The sequence below is a fragment of the Platichthys flesus genome, chromosome 2, assembly GCF_949316205.1.
Source record: "Platichthys flesus chromosome 2, fPlaFle2.1, whole genome shotgun sequence".
NCBI lineage: Eukaryota > Metazoa > Chordata > Actinopteri > Pleuronectiformes > Pleuronectidae > Platichthys > Platichthys flesus.
Genome location: NC_084946.1, coordinates 16,010,762 through 16,030,211, shown reverse-complemented (window position 1 = coordinate 16,030,211; position 19,450 = coordinate 16,010,762). Strand labels below are relative to the sequence as shown.

Sequence of the window (19,450 nt, the reverse complement as noted above, 5' to 3'; positions counted from 1 at the left end):
TTTGCTGTTGGTTAGAATGACCTTTTGATATTTCCACATAATCTTAGAATGCTTAGATTGATGCACACCTTTCATTATCTCCTTATTATTATCCAAAATTGTACATACGTTGTAAAATTTTAATATACGTACTTCTTGTTTTATTTGCTTTGAAATAGCAAAACCCTCTTTTTTCTAAGTTAACAGCAAATCCTGAATTAGCCTGTAAGATAACTTGTGTGGACCAATAGCTTTTGATGAACTGGAATGTGTCACATGTCAAGATAAAAACCAACGGCCACTAGACGATATTTTCCTACAAAGGATGATGTTAAATGTAGGACATGGCTTGTTAAAGGATTTGAAGGGGCCTATAATAAGAGACAGGACAGGAACAGTATGACTGTCAGTGGAGGTAAAGAGTCTCAAGCGTAAACCAGGATAAACAAGTGAGACGTGAACATTTAGCTGGAAGGAACATTTGAAATCACCCCCTTGGATAGACATGTGGTGTTAATACGGCTTATTTGTGGCCCAGATCCGGCAGAAAGGAAAACTTCAATTCCCCATAATAAGCATGTTGGGATATAAAGGGGACAGATAGAATTGGACCTTTACTGTCACTTATTTATAAAACCACTAAACTGCAGTTATAGGAGACTGTGACTTTAGCAAGCCTCACTGAACTTTGTCTCACACACTCTGTGTGTGTGTGTGTGTGTGTGTGTGTGTGTGTGTGTGTGTGTGTGTGTGTGTGTGTTGTGTGTTCACCTCTGGACACAGCAGGCGGCGCCTCTCAGAGTTTTGTGAAAAAACTGAATTTACGTCAAAACAAAATTCAAACAAAAACCTGCGCAGCTGAGCGAAAGGTGAAAACGACGCTTTGTTAGCTCAGGCTAACTTTCACTAATGTTTATTAGTTAGTTCATCGAGTTGACCGATATTATAACTGACTAATCAAGTGACTTACTGTTGACGTTTCACTGTCACATGTTTAACGAACGCTAGTGAACAGCTAACTATCTAACTAACTAGTCGGTGTAACTTCAGCTAAGGAGAAGCGTGTTAGCTATGTGAAAATAAACAATAGCCGCTTGTGTTGAACTTCACAGAAACAATAAGGAAACTGTCGAGGAGGAAGCTCCGTGGTTCAGCTGGCTAGCTTAGTAGCTAACGGACTAACACAAACTCACAGTTCAGTGTTGTTGTCACTGTGTGTTTTCAGGCGGACATCTCTCCTGTGTGCACCTGCAACGAGCTGCTCCTCAACATGTCTGGTGGTGAGTGAACCACACGGTACTAACATCTGTCAACCATCACTAAACACACACACACTGAGTCAGTGTCACAAAACAACAACACAACCACAGTCTGAGCCACAGCAGGACTGAGTGACGCAGCATCATCACATAGATAGATGGATAGATGGATAGGAAGATACTTTGTTGATCCCGAGTTAAAAAAAAAATAAGAGACACAAGAGCATAACAATAACAAGCGGGTCAAGAATCAGTTAACTGCCCTGAACTGACAGAGAAAATCATTTCAAAAAACTCATTTAAACGATTAAAAAAAAGTAAGGACATTGTTTGTATTACCTGCGAATCATGTAAACCAAAGTTTAGAGACAATCATTTAATGTGAAGCTATAAACACCCACATTTGATCATTGTTAGTCACTTTCGTTTCCCCCAAGAAACAATAACAGGCCGAGGGCTGGAAAGGCAGAAAATGACAAAGACTTGATAAAAGTCTGAAGTAGATTGATTTTCTTCTGCTATAATAATGTATATTGTTTTATTTTGGCGCCCTAACTTTACGATCTTTATTGTGTTTATTCATTTTCAGTGTTACAGTAGAACAATGCCACCATGCACAGGTCTCAGGTTTTTGTTGGAAACTTTCCTGTTTAGAAACAGTTGGGTGCAGGAGTTCATCACAAATCCCCTTCCTCCCTTAGTGTTTGGCGATTAGCAGAAGCCTTGATAATAGATGCAATCACTTTTTTGTTGTTGCAATATGCTGCAACGATACATATTTATTCTTATGCATAGGCTTGGTAAAGACAACATCTGTATGCAGGTTGTGTGCGGTTTAATCTTATTAGTGAAAAATATACCTTGTTCTATTTGGTTTGATGCAGTTTTATTCTTTATGCATTACTTCTGAGATGGCTTTAGATGGAAAGAAAGAATAAGCAATTTTTTCGGGTTACAGCAATTAAATAACTGAATTCCTTAACTTTCCAAGGAATGAAAGAAGTTACAAGCAGCTGGTTATATGCACAGTGGTCTCGTTCTTACCTAAGGGGTTTGCTGACAGAGAGCTTAAGCAGCAGAGGCAAATACCATAACTATCAGGGAGGAATAATCGCCTCGTCTTTCAGGGTAACGTTTCTCGTTTTATCTTTATGGGGTAGTGATGTTTTTTTGCTTTTAGACTAAAGTAAGCCTCCGTTATTATCATTTTCTGCTGTTACTGCACCAGATGGTGTGAGTCAACTTCCTCACAAAGCAGGTCAGATTTCAGAAGAAGCTGGAGACATGCAGAAACGAGACTTTATCAAAGTTGGCAAAGAAAGATTTGGACTTCAAACACTTTTGTCTGTTGCCAACAAGATGTAATCTCTTGGCAAGTTGCAGATCTTTTATTAATAAGAATAACTATAGTTATAGATTGTTGTGTTTCTCAGATTGATCATAGGAAAGCTAACATAACTGTGTGTCTTAACATCATAATCTGCTTTGTTACTTCCGTGAAGTCCTAGTTGTTTTGTCAGAGGATGATAGCTGAAAAAATGCATGAATAGACATTTTTTAGTGCTGAGGAGATGTAGATGATGATGTAACAGAAATCTTGTTCTCAGAGGAGACCATATTTTCTTCTACCACTAGATGGGGGTCTTTACACATGTTTATGACTTCTCTGTGTAGTAATGGAATCCAAATGCTCTGGAACTCACTTTTGAGATATTCACCAGACTGGTCTTCCAAAATCAGTAATAAATATTAGAAGCAATACAGTTTTAAAATATAGATTCATAAACAACATTTTATTTAATGTATGCCCCTGGAAATCGAATGAAAAAATGTTGTATTTTGAAAAGCCAGATAAGTGCTTATAAGAACCCAGACAAGAACATGTTGGATGACCCGTTCATAGAGTTTGATATGAGTTTGTTTAATATGACGTGTCAGTGGCACAAAATGAAGATGTGTCAGGACAAGCAAATATCCCCTTTTAGTTGTTTTGATCGGGGTCTGCTAACTTTTGGAAGTGTGTGTGGTTTCTCTACTTGTATATGGTAGTGTGTATTGACAATTATAAATGTTCCTTCACTACAGGAACTAGATGAAAGAGAGAAGTGAGCGTGCTGTACTCCTTACAGGGGTTGCCGCTCGCTGGGCATTGGTTGTCACTATTTATAATACTTTATGTCAGGCGGGTCTGTCCTTTGTGTGTTTAGGCTCACTCTGTCTCCCCTCAGAGTTTTCCAGCAAAGAACATTGGGAGTTCACCAGTCAGCTCACACGCTTATCTGCTTTCACTGCTTATCCACACCGGCCATTGCTTATTCTTTGCCTTTTTTCGTCACTTATCATCTGGGATCCACTGTGTTTGTTCTCCTTTGGCTGAACACACAATCACAGGATCTGATTGCTATTTTTAGATAAGTGGAAACAACTTTTGTCCTTCGCTCACCTTGGCACTCAGCTGGCGGGGTGTAGTCAGCGTTGAGGCTCGCTTGCTGTGATGCTAGTTACACACTTTGATCTGCGACGCCCTCCTCTGTGGCTGCTTTTCACTGCATTGGCTACACGAGGCTTGTGCCCAGGTTGCTAGGGCAACCAAGGAGGATGGCCCTCAGCAGGGGCTGGGGAAGCCTCAGGCTGCCTCTCCGCTCGTCACTGTGCAGCACGCCGGCCGATCTGCGGTTGGCTGGGAGGAGGAGCCAGCTCTGCAGTGGAGCGTCTTCCAGCCCAGTATGGTTCCTGCCTCCCCTCTGCCCCACCATGAGACAGAGCTCCAGCATTAGAGCCCCTCCCTCCCTCTGCTGGCCACTGCGCCGCTCTGACTCTTACTGCTCCAGTGATAGCAAGAGCACAACTGGCAAGATGTCATCCTCTTCCTCCACCTCCAATGGACAAGGGAAGCCTAAACCTAAATCCCCGTTTCGCAAAAGGGGGAGTCTGCAGAGCACCACCATTCCTGGTGAGTGGGTGTGAGTGGATCCCTTAGAAAGAGAGAGATAACGCTTATTGCATGAATGAAGGTTCAGGAAATTACACAGATGCTTTTGTTGTGATATTTAAGAATTGATGCTAGTCCACAATGAGCAATAACACTGAGTTTAAAGATATTGCTACAACTTTAGTTTGTGTACGTTTTGGTTTAAAGCTTTGTTGTATTTATTTAGCATTGAGCGTGAAACTGTAATTGTAATGCACATGTCGTTTTTTTCAAATAATACTCAGAAACTGTGCTTATCTATTCATAATTACTGTTAATATTATCTTTCTTGATTAAACAACATAAAACCAATTTCCTAATCAGTTGCTACTGATGACTTAAAAATATTTAGCATTTTAATTTGATAAATGACTTTAAAAGATCAGCTCTCTCTAAAGTAGACGTGAGATGCTCACCCCTTGATTTGGCCCCTGTTCCTTCCTGTTTATCAGGAATCTACTGGTGATGGACTCTCCTTTTCTTATCAGCTTGGTTCAGACTGAAAAGGGGGCTCGTTTTATCTTCATTCGTGTCATCGTGATGAAAATGTCCTCGTACTTTTTGGTCAGGAGAATATGCAGTGACGTTGAAGAATATATTATGATGTCAGTGGTAGATCTGAGTCTTGATGTTTGCTACTTCAGCAAAGGCTTATTAGCATTTTATAAACCCTATAATTTTCATCATCAACATCTCATATATGACAACCATTGCAAATTTGTGTTAAATTAAGACAATTTAGAGCTCGTCACAAAATTTCTAAATAGTTTCCAGATGCCAATTTGAACATTTGGATTTAGCTACTTTTATAACATGCAAATATAATTATGGTTATTAGTTACAGGATAATTATGGCTTATTAAGTTTTGCGTGCTGTTGACATTGATAGAACATATTTTAATCAGTATAGTAACAGGCCTTCACCTCTCTCTGGGATATGGTGGAGTATTGCATTCAATGTTACGCTAGTGTCAGTTGACAGGGTGTTTGATGGACTTTTCAGCGTGATAGGAGTCGGGACAAATAATGCTAGCTCTGTGATCACCTTTTGAAGCTCTAACTAACAGGTCTCTGAAGCTGCAGCCACAGAGTGGCACAAACGTTGAGGGCTTGGACGGATGCTACAGCAGATCTCCAGCAGTAACTCGCGTCGACACACAGTATATTGTATTTGCTGAGAAAGCCTGTCTTTGCTGCAGTCATAAATAACTTAGAGGTCTCTCCATCCATGCAGTCATTTAAGTCCTCTCAATTAGTCGCTTGGCTGAGCCCTCTGCACTCCAAGTCCATCATAAGAGCCACATGTAGGCTTCCCATTATAGTTCCACCATCTGACCACACCGTTCCTATTCGCATTCTTGATGCCAAATTGCCGCAGTAGAAAAATCCACCGTTGATGCAACTCGAGCTGTTTGTGTTTGAACCAATGAACTGGAGGCTTCAACATTTCCTCTGTTACGTCTTGCAGCATCACCGGGAATAGCTAGGCTCCGTGGCATCTGTCTTTTCAAGAACCTCAGAAGTTACATTTTTGTCCAAATATATTATTATTATTTATTTGTGACAGATCTCTTTTTTTAAGTGTAGCTTTGGATTTACTGGTGGAAACATTGATAGAAGCTCAGTCAGTTTTCTCATCTGCAGGAATCTGTCTCTGGCTGCAGGCTGCTCTCCCCCAATGGACCCTCATGGCATCAGATGAAGCAGAATATGTAATTGCATCGCTGTGCAGGCGAAAGTATATGACGTGATATATAGACGCTATTAAAGTGTCTTCCAGGGAGGTGAAAGGGAGTTCCTTTCTCCAGCGTAAATCAATGCTTCGCTTTCCTTTGGGATCTGATCAGATGCAGAGGCTCTAACCTTCATTACTAACTTGGTCTTTGATTTAACACTATACCGTGGGCAGTGAGCACATTTATCTAAGCCTGATAGTCTAGCTTGTCAGATGTTCTGCTGGAACATATTTTTGTTCATTTTGAGTTGGCTCGCAACTCAGTAACGTGCACAGACCTGGTATCCTGCATCATTACATAGATGAGCCACTGTGGATTAGTAATAATAATGTGTAGAGAAGAAGGCTCTCTGACATGTGCAATTTGTGTGCAATCACAATTTGCCCCTGACTCGAGCATTCAGTATTTGGGAGATGTACAATTCAATGCAAAAACTTGTTACAAGACACAAGAGCCGGACCGATATGGGGCTGATGCTGATTTAACAATGTAACCATGAACTTGATAACATTAATATGGATCATGAACCATATCACCCCACAGTCACGTGACTGATCAGTGGGGTCGGTCCTGAAACAGCCAGCTCTGCATTGGTCTGTCAGCTCTGTACCATCTGCAGTGGACTGACTCGCTCCACTACCTGAGCCCCATCTTGTTCTGGTTCATTATTAACCAGATATTCTGTCTCCTGTCGTTGCATTCCTCTGTCATGGCTTCCCTTCTTGGACTTTAAGTGTCTGTTCTGTCTCATGATTTGCATCATCACATCGTATGTGCTCTGTTCTGTTGCACCCACTGAGCTTTGTCACACTCACCACTGAATCATTAGCACATCTACACAATGTTTCCATATGGACTTTACCCTGCACAACTAGACCCCCCCACATACACACACACACACACACACACACACACAAAAAGAAACATGTGACAAGGTAGCAATCCCTGCCCTGGGCCACATACCCTCAGAGCTGTGGTTGTAAGTGTTATATCACATTGAAGGTATAACTGCTGAAAGGCTACAGCTGTGGAGTTTTGGGCTTTACCATTGAGAGTCCAAGCAGATCGTCGGTGCTTGTGCAGTTGAACCATATTATTAATATCGAGCCAGTGAAGACATATTTGGGACTAACTTCAACTAAGGTATGGCACTAATGACTTTTGTAAAAGGAAGATGTCTATGAACCTTGTGTGAAAACGGTTAGACCAGTGTATCTATGGGGAATTTTTATTTTTTCCATTATATCTTAAATTGTTCGTGGATATATATTAGTTAATTGTCTAATGACATGCTTTTCTGCGGTACATTTCCATAGTAGCACTTTTCCGTCTTACCACTAGAGGGAGTATGTGGCACAAAGATGCTGTGTAAGGCCAGACCATCAGTCTTAAACAAGTTGCGCGTTGGCAGTGTCTCAGTTCCTCGGCTGTTCTGCAGTCAGACATGACTGAGGATTTGTTGTCTTTGTGTTTGAGTGGAAAATTCCACAGCTCTTCTCCAGCTAAGTATAGGTTAGCCGCTTCCCATATAGCAGAGCTAGTGTGTCAGCTCTGGAAAAGGGATTTTGGAGCACCAGGAACTAAGGCCTTGAAAGCTATCTCACCAACAGCTGGGCCTGTTGTTACTTGATGGGACCAGATAGTTAGCAAGGCCACTTATCTGTCCTTTAACCGTCACCGCACACACACACACACACACACACACACACACACACACACACACACACAGGGCAGCTATAGATTCAACATTAGACAGGTGGACACACCATTTCCCACAGGGGTGATTTGCAGGCTGGCAGACTGGACTCATACACAATGTTATCATGGCTCCTATTTCATTGCTGCGATACAGTTACGCTGCTTTGCTCCCTCTCCACTCTGATGATCACATGTAATGTAGATCCGTCTTCACATAATCCACTTCATTTGATGGCAGGTGAACCAGCGTCAGCTGATTATTGGTCCCTGACTGGATTTGTTTTTTGCTTTCACCTCATTGATCACTCGTCCACCGGCCCCCTGTTCATTTAATTACATCCCAGTTCGTATTTTCCCTTTTCAGAAATGACATGCATTGCACATACATGCTGTCCAAAGACACACACTCAGAGGACGGAGGTGGGTGAGGTGAACTGTGGGTCAATCCAGTCACGCTTGACTTTGCATATGTAACCCACTTGACAGGTAAGTACACACTAGGTTCGCAGGGCAAAGTAATAAGAAGAGATTGGACACCGCAATGAGTAAAAGGAACACACAGGTAGATTTAAGCAAAACACTGTATTAACATATATAGAAAATAAACAGTTTACATACACTGCCGACAGTTACTTTTGTTCTTATTTGAAATGTCTTTTTTACCGGGTGCACCCTAAATAAAATAAAATGTTTTACCCAAAAGAAATAGTTCAATTCGAAAGTTCTTGGAAGTCCTTCCCCACAACCCTACCACTCTGGCAGGACAGAGAATGAAGAATGGAAAGGTTCCTCCTCAATCCAAATGCTCACGCGGGTAGCTCGCCATCCCCCTCGTCAGGGAGAGAATCACTCCAAATCCACGGTCCAGGATCTCAGGGTATCCAAAAAACCCAGCCTGTATAATATAACAGACTGATATAAATCTATTCAACCTTTCTTAACTGTACAGTTTAATTTTATCAATATCAATGTATAATGCAACTTTTCACTGTTAACTTGGTAAAAGATAACTGCTGCATCGCAATATTAACACATGAAATGTCCACTTCACTGTTTTGTAGTGAGAAAACCATTAATATAAGACCACTCACAGTTCACCATTAAATGCTCAGATTACTGATACCTCGTACCTATACACACCACAGCACAGTAATATACAGAATATATAGCTTCATAACCCATAAAACTCAGCTAAATGATGTCTTTCTCTGTTCATACAATGTAAATAACATGCACGCATACTCATTTTACACACATATTCCCTTTTTCCTTTACTATCATTAGAAAAATACCACAACACTGTGACTTTATGTACCCACTCGGTAGCTAACCCACCACGAGGCTAAGCTAATTCACAGAGCTATTTGCTAATACAGATAGTACTCACCGGGACAATAAAATAATAAAACAAACACAAGATGTTCCCAGGGTCGCTTCAGTGGTTCACCGGACTTTTCTCTGTTTACACAGTTCCTCCTTTTAACAATATAAAGTGTATTTTTTAAAGTTTCATCACTCCAAAACCTCTGTGTCTCAATTATCGTCCTGCTGCTCTCTGTGTATTTTCCACACACTACCGCAGCGTCTCTAACCTGAAGGAGGCGGGACATGCGTTGCCTTAACCAATAGCAACTCAGCTAAACTGAAATGAACCAATGAAATCAATTTGAAAAGTTTTTCTTCACAGGACCATCTACTGAATCAAAAAGACCTCTGAGATCAAATGAAATGATCAATGAAATGAAGAATAAAAATAAAGAATGTAGTTATGAATTAAATAATAAATGTATAAATTAAATAAAAATTATTCTCAATGAAAGAACATATTTCTAACATATTTCTCATATTTGTAACACTTTCTTCCAACATATTTAGTAACAGTTGGGTTTATTTTTCCAACAGGTTACACACTCCCCCCTTAAATGTATGCACGTCCCGTTGCATGCACAAAGGGCTGCTGGGTAACTACTGATTCTGCCACTTCCAAAGGAATGTTTGTTAACCAATCTCTACTGGTATTGTTATTAAGAGAATTGGTGAAGGCGGTACTCAATCCTTGAAACAAGGAAGTAACAACAGAAACTAGGGGATTCCCCAACTCAGGGTAATGGAACCTACGTGATGGCTCACGTTGTCTGAGTGATCTTCTGACAGTAATGTCTGCTTCTGTTTGTTCCTCTGTCTCTTCTTGAGTTGGTATCTCTGCCTCTGTATGATCTTTAGCTTCCGGTTCCATAAGACTTTCTTCCACAGGTTCTGAACTAGTATCAGGTAGGTCTCCAGGTAAGTTATGAGTTTCCTTTTCAGGTACATTTTGATTTTCCATCCCAGGTAAGTTTGCTTTTTCCTTCTCAGATGGATTTTCTGTTTCCTTTTCAGGTAAGTTTTCTATTTCCTTTTCAGACTGAAGGACAGCACTTGGCCTTACAGCTCCTGGGTCTGAATCCGCATTGACCTGATATGGGTGAGGTGTTACAGGGCTTTGACTATGATTACCCAGGGCGGGTGATGGATTGTGTCTTGGTATATCATACACTTTGACAAACCTCCTGTCTTTGACATCTGGTAAGGCAGCAGTTGCATTCCAGCTTTCAAACTTGTCATCATCGTCTGAAGCAAAGGGTTCTTCATCTTGTTGGATGGCACTTTGCTGCCTTGTTCGAGGTCTCTTTGGACTGCTTTTCATCTTTTGTTCCTCTCTCTCAGTTTCAGGAAGAAATCCACATGGAAGTAAAAGGTCTCTGTGTAGCGTACGTAGTGGACCTTCCTCCTTTTCTGGTTTCACAGAGTAGACAGGTAAGTCTCCCATCTGCTTGGTAACCACATAGATCATTGGCTCCCAACGATCGGCCAGTTTATGTTTGTTCCGGAGGCTGAGGTTACGGACCAGGACTCTATCCCCGACAGCCAATGTAGATTCTCTGACAACTCTATCGAATCGCCTCTTGTTTTTCTCTGCAACCTTGCGAGAGTTTTCGATGGCAACCTGATAACTTTCTTCCAGGTGAGATTTCAGGTTCCTTACATACTGAGAATGTGAACTGGACTCTTTTCCCTTGACTGGCAATCCAAAGGCTAAGTCTATGGGTAACCGGGGTTGTCTCCCAAACATTAACTCATATGGGGAGAACCCGGTCACATCATTTCGGGTGCAATTGTAAGCATGAGTGAGAGGTTTGACATGGTCTCGCCACTGTATCTTCTCTTTGTCTTTCAGAGTGCCTAGCATGCTGAGGAGTGTTCGGTTATACCGTTCAACAGGGTTTCCCCTGGGATGGTAAGGGCTTGTCCTCACCTTACGAATACCTGCCAATGCACATAGCTCCTTGATGGTATGAGACTCAAAGTCCCTACCCTGGTCGCTGTGAAGGCGTTCAGGAAAACCATAATGGCCCAAGAAGTGTTCCCATAAGGTTTTAGCGACGGTACTAGCTTTCTGATCTCTGGTAGGGATGGCTACGGCATATTTAGTGAAATGATCCGTAATAACGAGGATGTCCTTAGTGTTGTGGCTGTCTGGCTCTAGTGAAAGGAAATCCATACAGACCAACTCCATTGGTCTAGTTGTTTTGATGTTCACGAGTGGGGCAGCCTTGTCCGGTTGGGTCTTCCTTCGAACACATCGCTCACATGTTTTCACTTTTCTCTCTACATCAGCAGCCATCTTTGGCCAGTAGAATCGTGATCTGGTGAGTTCAAGGGTACGTTCAATCCCTAAATGTCCCATGTCATCATGGAGATTCCTGAGTACAATAGGCCGTAGGACATCTGGGAGTACCAGCTGAAATAGGGTTTGTCCCTCACACTCCCGTGTCCTGTACAAAAGGCCTGACTTCAGTTGAAGCCGTTTCCACTCTCTCAGGATCAACCGTTCTTCAGGAGAATCTGCCGTGTGATCTGCAGGTAAGTTGTCGGATTCCACCAAACTGATAACACTGCTGATGCCAGGGTCTTCTCTTTGCAGTTTCATGAGATCAGACTCACTGTATTTAGGCACTGTTAGGATCCCATCCTGTGACTCATCCTCCTCAAGGACAGCAGGAATTGCATCTGCATGAATGGCAAGTGAGTCAACATAGCCAGGGAAAGGTGAGAGCTCTTGATCTTGCTTCACAGTATGCCTTTGACAAGTAGCTTCGACAATTTCTGGAGTCACCAGTTCAAACTTGTTTATTGATGTCAGTAGCTGAGAAGTGAACTGGTCAATCCTTTGGCTTTCCTCTTGTGATGTGGCATCATTTTCCAGCGCACCATGATGTCTCCTTGACAGACCATCAGCATCCATGTTCTGCTTGCCAGCTCGATACTTGATGTCAAAAGTGAATGTTGAGAGCGCAGCTAACCAACGGTAGCTCGCAGCATCAAGCTTGGCTGTGGTAAGTAGGTATGTCAAGGGATTGTTATCTGTGATAACAGTGAAAGAGTTTCCATACAGATAGTCATGAAACTTCTCTGTGATGGCCCATTTAAGGGCCAAGAATTCAAGCTTGTGCGCTGGATATCTTGCTTCACTGCAGGAGAGTCCTCTACTGGCATAAGCAATTACACGCAGTTTCCCGTTTTGCTCTTGATATAGAGCAGCTCCTAATCCTGTCGTGCTGGCATCAGTGTGGAGCACGTAAGGAAGTTTAGGATCTGCGTAACCAAGGACTGGAGATGATGTCAGTTTGTGTATGATCGCCTCAAAGGCTTGTTGACACTCAGTGCCCCAGCGTTCACCAAAAGGCTCTTTTGGGTTGAGGTATTTCCCATCACTGAGGCCTATCTTGACTCCTTTCCGCCGTGGTGGGTAGCCAGCAGTGAGTTTGGTCAAGGGCCTGACTATCCTTGAATAATCCTTCACAAATCTCCGGTAGTAACCGGAAAATCCGAGGAAGGATTGGAGTTCCTTTAAGTTCTGTGGTCCCGGCCAGGTTTTCAAGGCTTGAACCTTTTCAGGGTCGGTCTTCACTCCATCGCTGGACACAATATGCCCCAAATAACGCACTGAAGTCTGAAAGAACTTACATTTATCAGGTGAAAGCCTCAAGCCATATTCCCTGAGACGGTTGAGCACGTGGGTGAGCCTAGACTCATGCTCCTCCAGAGTGTCCGAAAACACTATTAGGTCATCAAGGAAGACCAGGACCTCCCTCAGATGAATGTCACTCATGCACTTTTCCATGAGCCGTTGAAATGTGCTCGGTGCATTGGTGACTCCCTGAGGCATCCGGTTGAATTCCCAGAATCCAAAGGGGCACACAAAGGCAGTTTTTGGCTTGTCACTTTCATTCATCTCAATTTGGTAGTACCCAGACTTCAAGTCCATCACTGAAAACCACTTGGATCCAGCGAGAGCAGAAAATGACTCCTCCAAGTTTGGTAAGGCATAAGAGTCTTTTATCGTTTGCAAGTTTAACTTTCTATAGTCCACACATAGGCGTACATCGCCATTCTTCTTTCTCACCACCACAATTGGCGATGAAAATGGGGACTCTGATTCTCGGATTACGCCTGCATCAAGAAGGGTTTGGAGGTGCTTTTTGACTGCTTCATAATCACGAGGGTGAATTGGACGGGGTCTCTGTTTGATGGGTGTCTCGTCTTTCAACTTGATGTGGTGTTGGATTTTCGTCGCATGACCAAAATCGAGGTCATGCTGGGCAAACACATCAGAGAAGGTGTTGAGCTTCAGAGTGACTCTTTCCTTCCACTTCTCAGGTAGAGAGGGCCCAAAGTCAAAGCTTTTTCCAGGACACGTCTCCGTTTGATGAGTGGAGCAGTCAACAACATGCTTCTGACCATCCCCATCAATTAGGTGATTCTCCACTACAGCATCTGCAACAGTCAGGTCTGCAATGACACAGTTGGTAGGTAGAATGATGTCATGTTCAGTTTCATTTCTAAGGAGAACAGGCAATTTGTTGGAGCCATGCTCTGGCAAGGAAATGAGACAACAGTCTACAAACACGCCACCTGGCAGAGTTGATCTTGATGGTTGTTCAATCAGAGCACATTTCTCTGTGTTGACTAGGTTGACACACATATAGCCTTCAAGCAGCACTCTTTGTTTTGCTGGGAGAACTGCTTGTTCCCTTCCTCTGAGCTTCACAAAGCCGAGTTCTCCGCTTGTTGCTTGTTTTCTCCTCAGTTGTAGTGTGCGAAGGACCTGGCTGTAGCCATAGCAGGATGAATTATGGGAAAGTGAAAACTCATCACAACACTGATCATAGAGGGGATCTAAAGTGTTGGTGCCGATCAACAATGGGACACCACTGTTTGACCGGAGGTCAGGAACGATTAAAGCCAAGGTTGAAATTTCAGGCTCTGACTCAAGAAGGGCTCTAGGGAACTTGAGGTCAACCTCTATATAACCCAGGTAAGGAACAGGTTGGCCGTTTGCTCCCTCTACTTCAAGGATGTTGCTGATGGGCTTGATAGGATGATCAGATAGATGGGTCTGATAAAAGGACTGGCCCACCGTGGTGACCTGTGACCCTGTGTCTAGTAAACAACTACAGTCCACCCCATCCACATTTACATTGGCTGTACACTTGCTGCCTACAAGACGTTTTGGCAATTCCCTTTGTCGTTTGACTCTGTGGCTGTGAGTCATGGGTTTTTGTTCGCCTGTAGATGGGGGATATAGTGGTTTCTTGGCTTCCATTTTCCCCTCAACAGAAGCCTGTTCTAGTTTGACTGGCGAGTGGTGAGTGAACCATTCTGAGCTTCCCATGCACGCTGCTTCTCCCGGAGCTCTGCTCTCTTGGCCTGCACAAGGTTGGGATTGGGTATGTTATCACATGTAGATGCAATGTGGCCATCTTCACCACATTTGAAGCAATACCATGGCTTCGGTTTCACTGTCACAGTCATTTGCTGGAGTTGTCCTTCCGGCTGGGTATTTTTTGTCTTCTGTTTCTGTCTTACACTTACTGTTGTTTTCTTTTTCACAGGTTTCTCTGAACTACATGCACTGAGTTTTGCCACCTGAACCTGAAGTTCAGCAATCTGTTTCTGTATGTCTTTGGTCATGTTTAAGAAGGCATCCTCTGTATTCTGTGGCATGACAATATCCTCGTCGTAGGACATGTGTGCAGCGTGCATGTTTGACATGACTTTTGGCTTTGTGAACCCAAGGTGCTGCTTCATTCTGCTGGTTTTGTTAGCCTGTTTGTCCTCCTCAGTTCGCAGTAAGAGCAGGAGCTCTGCAAAAGATGGTGGCTTACTCCTGAGCTGTTCAAGCTGAAGACTGGTGATCAGAATACTATTCCAACATCCACGACAGAATTGCTTGAGACGTTGTTTGTCAGAGTCGCCGGCAGCGATTCCTCCTTTATTTACCACATATCTCAATGCTGTATGAAGTCGCTGCAGGTAATCAGACGCTTTCTCCCCAGCATTTTGATTGATGTTCAAGAATCGTGCAAAAAGCTCATCCCCATCTTCGACAGTGGCATAAGCAGAATCAAGTAAGTTCAGGTACTCTTTTGGAGAAGCTTGAGGCCCTAATGACTTGACTATGTTTGCAGCAGGGGCCAAAAGACTTTCAACAATTTTCCTCACCATTTGGGAGTCAGGGATAGATGGGTCATGCAAACAGAACTCCACACTGTTGCGCCACGTGTCATAGTCGACTTCAAAGTTTGGCTGAGGATGTCGCCCAGAAAACTGTTTCAGTTTACAAGGAAATTGAATGTGAGATGAAACTTCACTGCTCTTGACAATGTGCTCAACCACAACACGCTGTACTTCTGGTGTGCTGAGTTGATCTGAAGGCAAGTGGAAAGTGCTGGTTCTTTCTCCTCTTGGAGAGAGAAAATCTCTGACCTCGATGCCAGTCTGGGGTTTGTAAGAGTCCTGACTCACTTCATTGGGGACACTGACAAAGCTAGGGCCTGCAGCTTGGATATCACTTTGTGTAAGGGGTGGCTCAATTTCCACAGGCTCTTCACTGACCTCAAGTGGGGTTTGAGTTCTAATGGATTTACTGATCCTAGCCAGCTCCTCACGAAGGATGTCTACAAACTCCCTGCCGCTCAACTTAGCTAAGTCTTTCAACCCAGAAAGGTAAGTATTTGTTGCACTGGTGCCTGCATCACTTGTGTAAACGCTGGCAAGACTCTGAACATGGTGGATAACTTCAGGATTGTCAGTGCATGGTCTTCGGTAAGGTAAGACGTTGGCTTCAAGGTCTTTCACAGCGGTGCCATGTTCAAACTCTGCAATTGCCTGGGTCTCAGAGTCTGCACTAGGTACTCTGATTATCCTAGCGATAGATCCATATTGCTTGAGTAAATCAAAGATTTCATTGTCAACCTCAGTGTTGGTTAACCCACTAACTAAAACAGCATTTGGGATTTTCACACTCTCTGTCAAAATAATATCCATGTTTAACCAAGGTAAAACTGAAATGTCAATAAACTTGAAAATGATATGGGTTAATACAACCAAAATACCTCAAATGTTGAATTCTCTTCCAAATACACTCGGTCACAGTCCAGTTACTCAAAAGATGTCCATTTAATTTGATTATGAATGTGAATTCATAAATTTCTCCTGGCTAGCTCGCCAAGTTTTACTGTGTAACCCACTTGACAGGTAAGTACACACTAGGTTCGCAGGGCAAAGTAATAAGAAGAGATTGGACACCGCAATGAGTAAAAGGAACACACAGGTAGATTTAAGCAAAACACTGTATTAACATATATAGAAAATAAACAGTTTACATACACTGCCGACAGTTACTTTTGTTCTTATTTGAAATGTCTTTTTTACCGGGTGCACCCTAAATAAAATAAAATGTTTTACCCAAAAGAAATAGTTCAATTCGAAAGTTCTTGGAAGTCCTTCCCCACAACCCTACCACTCTGGCAGGACAGAGAATGAAGAATGGAAAGGTTCCTCCTCAATCCAAATGCTCACGCGGGTAGCTCGCCATCCCCCTCGTCAGGGAGAGAATCACTCCAAATCCACGGTCCAGGATCTCAGGGTATCCAAAAAACCCAGCCTGTATAATATAACAGACTGATATAAATCTATTCAACCTTTCTTAACTGTACAGTTTAATTTTATCAATATCAATGTATAATGCAACTTTTCACTGTTAACTTGGTAAAAGATAACTGCTGCATCGCAATATTAACACATGAAATGTCCACTTCACTGTTTTGTAGTGAGAAAACCATTAATATAAGACCACTCACAGTTCACCATTAAATGCTCAGATTACTGATACCTCGTACCTATACACACCACAGCACAGTAATATACAGAATATATAGCTTCATAACCCATAAAACTCAGCTAAATGATGTCTTTCTCTGTTCATACAATGTAAATAACATGCACGCATACTCATTTTACACACATATTCCCTTTTTCCTTTACTATCATTAGAAAAATACCACAACACTGTGACTTTATGTACCCACTCGGTAGCTAACCCACCACGAGGCTAAGCTAATTCACAGAGCTATTTGCTAATACAGATAGTACTCACCGGGACAATAAAATAATAAAACAAACACAAGATGTTCCCAGGGTCGCTTCAGTGGTTCACCGGACTTTTCTCTGTTTACACAGTTCCTCCTTTTAACAATATAAAGTGTATTTTTTAAAGTTTCATCACTCCAAAACCTCTGTGTCTCAATTATCGTCCTGCTGCTCTCTGTGTATTTTCCACACACTACCGCAGCGTCTCTAACCTGAAGGAGGCGGGACATGCGTTGCCTTAACCAATAGCAACTCAGCTAAACTGAAATGAACCAATGAAATCAATTTGAAAAGTTTTTCTTCACAGGACCATCTACTGAATCAAAAAGACCTCTGAGATCAAATGAAATGATCAATGAAATGAAGAATAAAAATAAAGAATGTAGTTATGAATTAAATAATAAATGTATAAATTAAATAAAAATTATTCTCAATGAAAGAACATATTTCTAACATATTTCTCATATTTGTAACACTTTCTTCCAACATATTTAGTAACAGTTGGGTTTATTTTTCCAACAGGTTACACATAGATAAAACAATCAATGAATTGAAACTCAATTCAATTCATTCAAAAAGCTTTATTTGTTCCCAGAGGGCAATTCTCAATTTGTACTTTAATGACACATTAGCTGCATAGCTGCTTCAGAGTGTGTTAAAAGTATCCAAAGTTGAATTGAACCCTTTATTGCATCCCTCCACTGCAATAATAGCAAGCAAACAAGACACTAAATCAGAGCTTGAAGACCAGAGTATCACTAAGTAAAGACTGTTGTGCATAGGTGTGTTTGCATATACATATGAGTCTGTATCAAAGTTCATAGTAACAGGACATTGTTATCAGAGGCCTCCCCATGTCTCCATGAGGCAACGCTCTTTTTATTACCTCTAGCTTTGCTTCCTGACACACCTTTAGGGCAAGGATCTAGATATGAACACCTCAATGACCAAGCGAGCATGCTTAGCAACATGTTACATTGTTACATGTTGGTAGTGTCAAGTGACAAACTTCTCCTCTTTGCTATATTCAGATATGGTGAGAGCTGCACTGACAGTGATCGGTGACTGGCCCCCCAACGATTGGTGTGTGCATATGTGTGTGTCTGTATTTGTTTCGTTTGAGGTGTGTGACTTGCAGTGTGTGCACACGCAGGATGCGTGTGTCTTTGGATGTGTTTATATGGGGCCTTCAGTGTGTTTTTGTGTGTGATGCACGACAGGGAGGATTTGCTGTTATGAGAACATTCCTGGTGGAGGTTTGGAGGAGACATACACAGAGTTGATCTGAATGCTGAGAAGCCTTGAGCCTCATGTTTAAACATTTGTACTGGTTTATTCACATGGGAGTTTTCTTACAGGGTTTCAGATTAGATGTGATTGACGTGGCCTTGACAATAATAGCAGCTCTGGGGTTTTTCTTGGAGAAAGGGAGTTAAAAATTGTTCAAAGCTCCTTCACTGTGCTTTTGATTATTCTCTTGGTAAAGAGATGTGTTGATACAACTCAGACAGACCACTCCTGAGTGCTTTTGAGAAATTTTAAGAAAGTTGAACAATGTACCTAAAGGCTTTCAGAAGTTATTTTCTTATGGTTTCAGCATTTTTTGTTTTTCATGTATGATCATTAATCAATTTTTAAAAACGCTTGCAAAAATGAATAGTATCTTTTAGTTGTTATTTCTTCATATTTTTAGGTTGGGAATTTGAGTTAAATGGAAAAGTGGCATTCATCTCTAACATCGTGTAGCTATGTAAAGCACTGAACCATGCAGTATTGACTGTGTGTTAAAGACCTGTCTCTGTTTGGGGGTTTTAAATGAAGTCTTGTGAAGTGAAAGGCTTGAAATAGATTGTTGATTTGCAGTGGTGCAGTAGACCTCGGCCGGGCAGTAAAACTCCTGCCCACAGTGTGCAGCAGAAAGGATTTGGAAACAGTGACAACCACATGGTCCTCGTTGCACTGACAGAGCAATGAGAGTATCGTGTATCTAGGTCACTTTGTTTTCAAACTCTGTGGGAAATGGGTAGGTGTTGATTGTGGTTAGTGGAGTATCCAAGATATTCCAGGATTGGGACAGAAAGTTTATTTAGCTCCTTAGAGTCATAACCGCTATATCTTATAGGGAAAATACTACAGTGTGACACAGACCAAGAACTCAGTTCATTCCTCACCTTCTCACCAGTTTCATCTACAATGCAGTCACAGAACTGGAGAGAGGAACTTCACATCTCTCTCTGTTCCTGAACTACGATACACAAATCGATCCTTTCCCAAGATTTAAGAAGTGGAATTTGCAAATGAATATATTGCTCTACTTTCAAACTGGGCCCAAT

General features: G+C 42.1%; 2 protein-coding genes and 1 long non-coding RNA gene across 6 annotated transcripts in view; 1 reads left to right on the top strand and 2 right to left on the bottom strand.

Annotated features, from left to right (window-relative positions):
* The first annotated feature begins 765 nt into the window (after positions 1–765).
* The window catches only part of LOC133966408 (AMP deaminase 2-like), a 36,862-nt gene continuing 18,177 nt past the window's right edge, over positions 766–19,450 (top strand). The window contains exons 1-2 of one of the 4 annotated variants that reach the window (XM_062401347.1): positions 766–848; positions 1,205–1,259. In XM_062401347.1, coding sequence (XP_062257331.1) covers positions 1,250–1,259 — 10 coding nt within the window. In that variant the 5' untranslated portion in view covers positions 766–848; positions 1,205–1,249. Of the gene's footprint in view, positions 849–1,204; positions 1,260–3,821; positions 4,192–19,450 lie in introns of those variants that run through there. The other 3 variants (XM_062401364.1, XM_062401333.1, XM_062401341.1) reach the window with 3 other exon arrangements.
* Positions 8,211–9,382, bottom strand: LOC133966401 (uncharacterized). Its single transcript, XR_009923944.1, has 2 exons — positions 9,031–9,382; positions 8,211–8,538 (listed from the first exon to the last, which is right to left on the bottom strand). It is a non-coding gene; the product is annotated as an uncharacterized LOC133966401 (long non-coding RNA).
* Positions 14,313–17,476, bottom strand: LOC133974126 (zinc finger CCHC domain-containing protein 12-like). Its single transcript, XM_062412142.1, has 2 exons — positions 17,125–17,476; positions 14,313–16,632 (listed from the first exon to the last, which is right to left on the bottom strand). Exon 2 carries the CDS (start codon positions 16,011–16,013, stop codon positions 14,313–14,315), a length of 1,701 nt encoding a protein of 566 aa, XP_062268126.1. The 5' UTR covers positions 16,014–16,632; positions 17,125–17,476.

Coding starts and splice junctions, on each gene's coding strand:
- LOC133974126 (XM_062412142.1), bottom strand. CDS start 16,013: ATGGATATTATTTTGACAGAGAGTGTGAAAATCCCAAATGCTGTTTTA.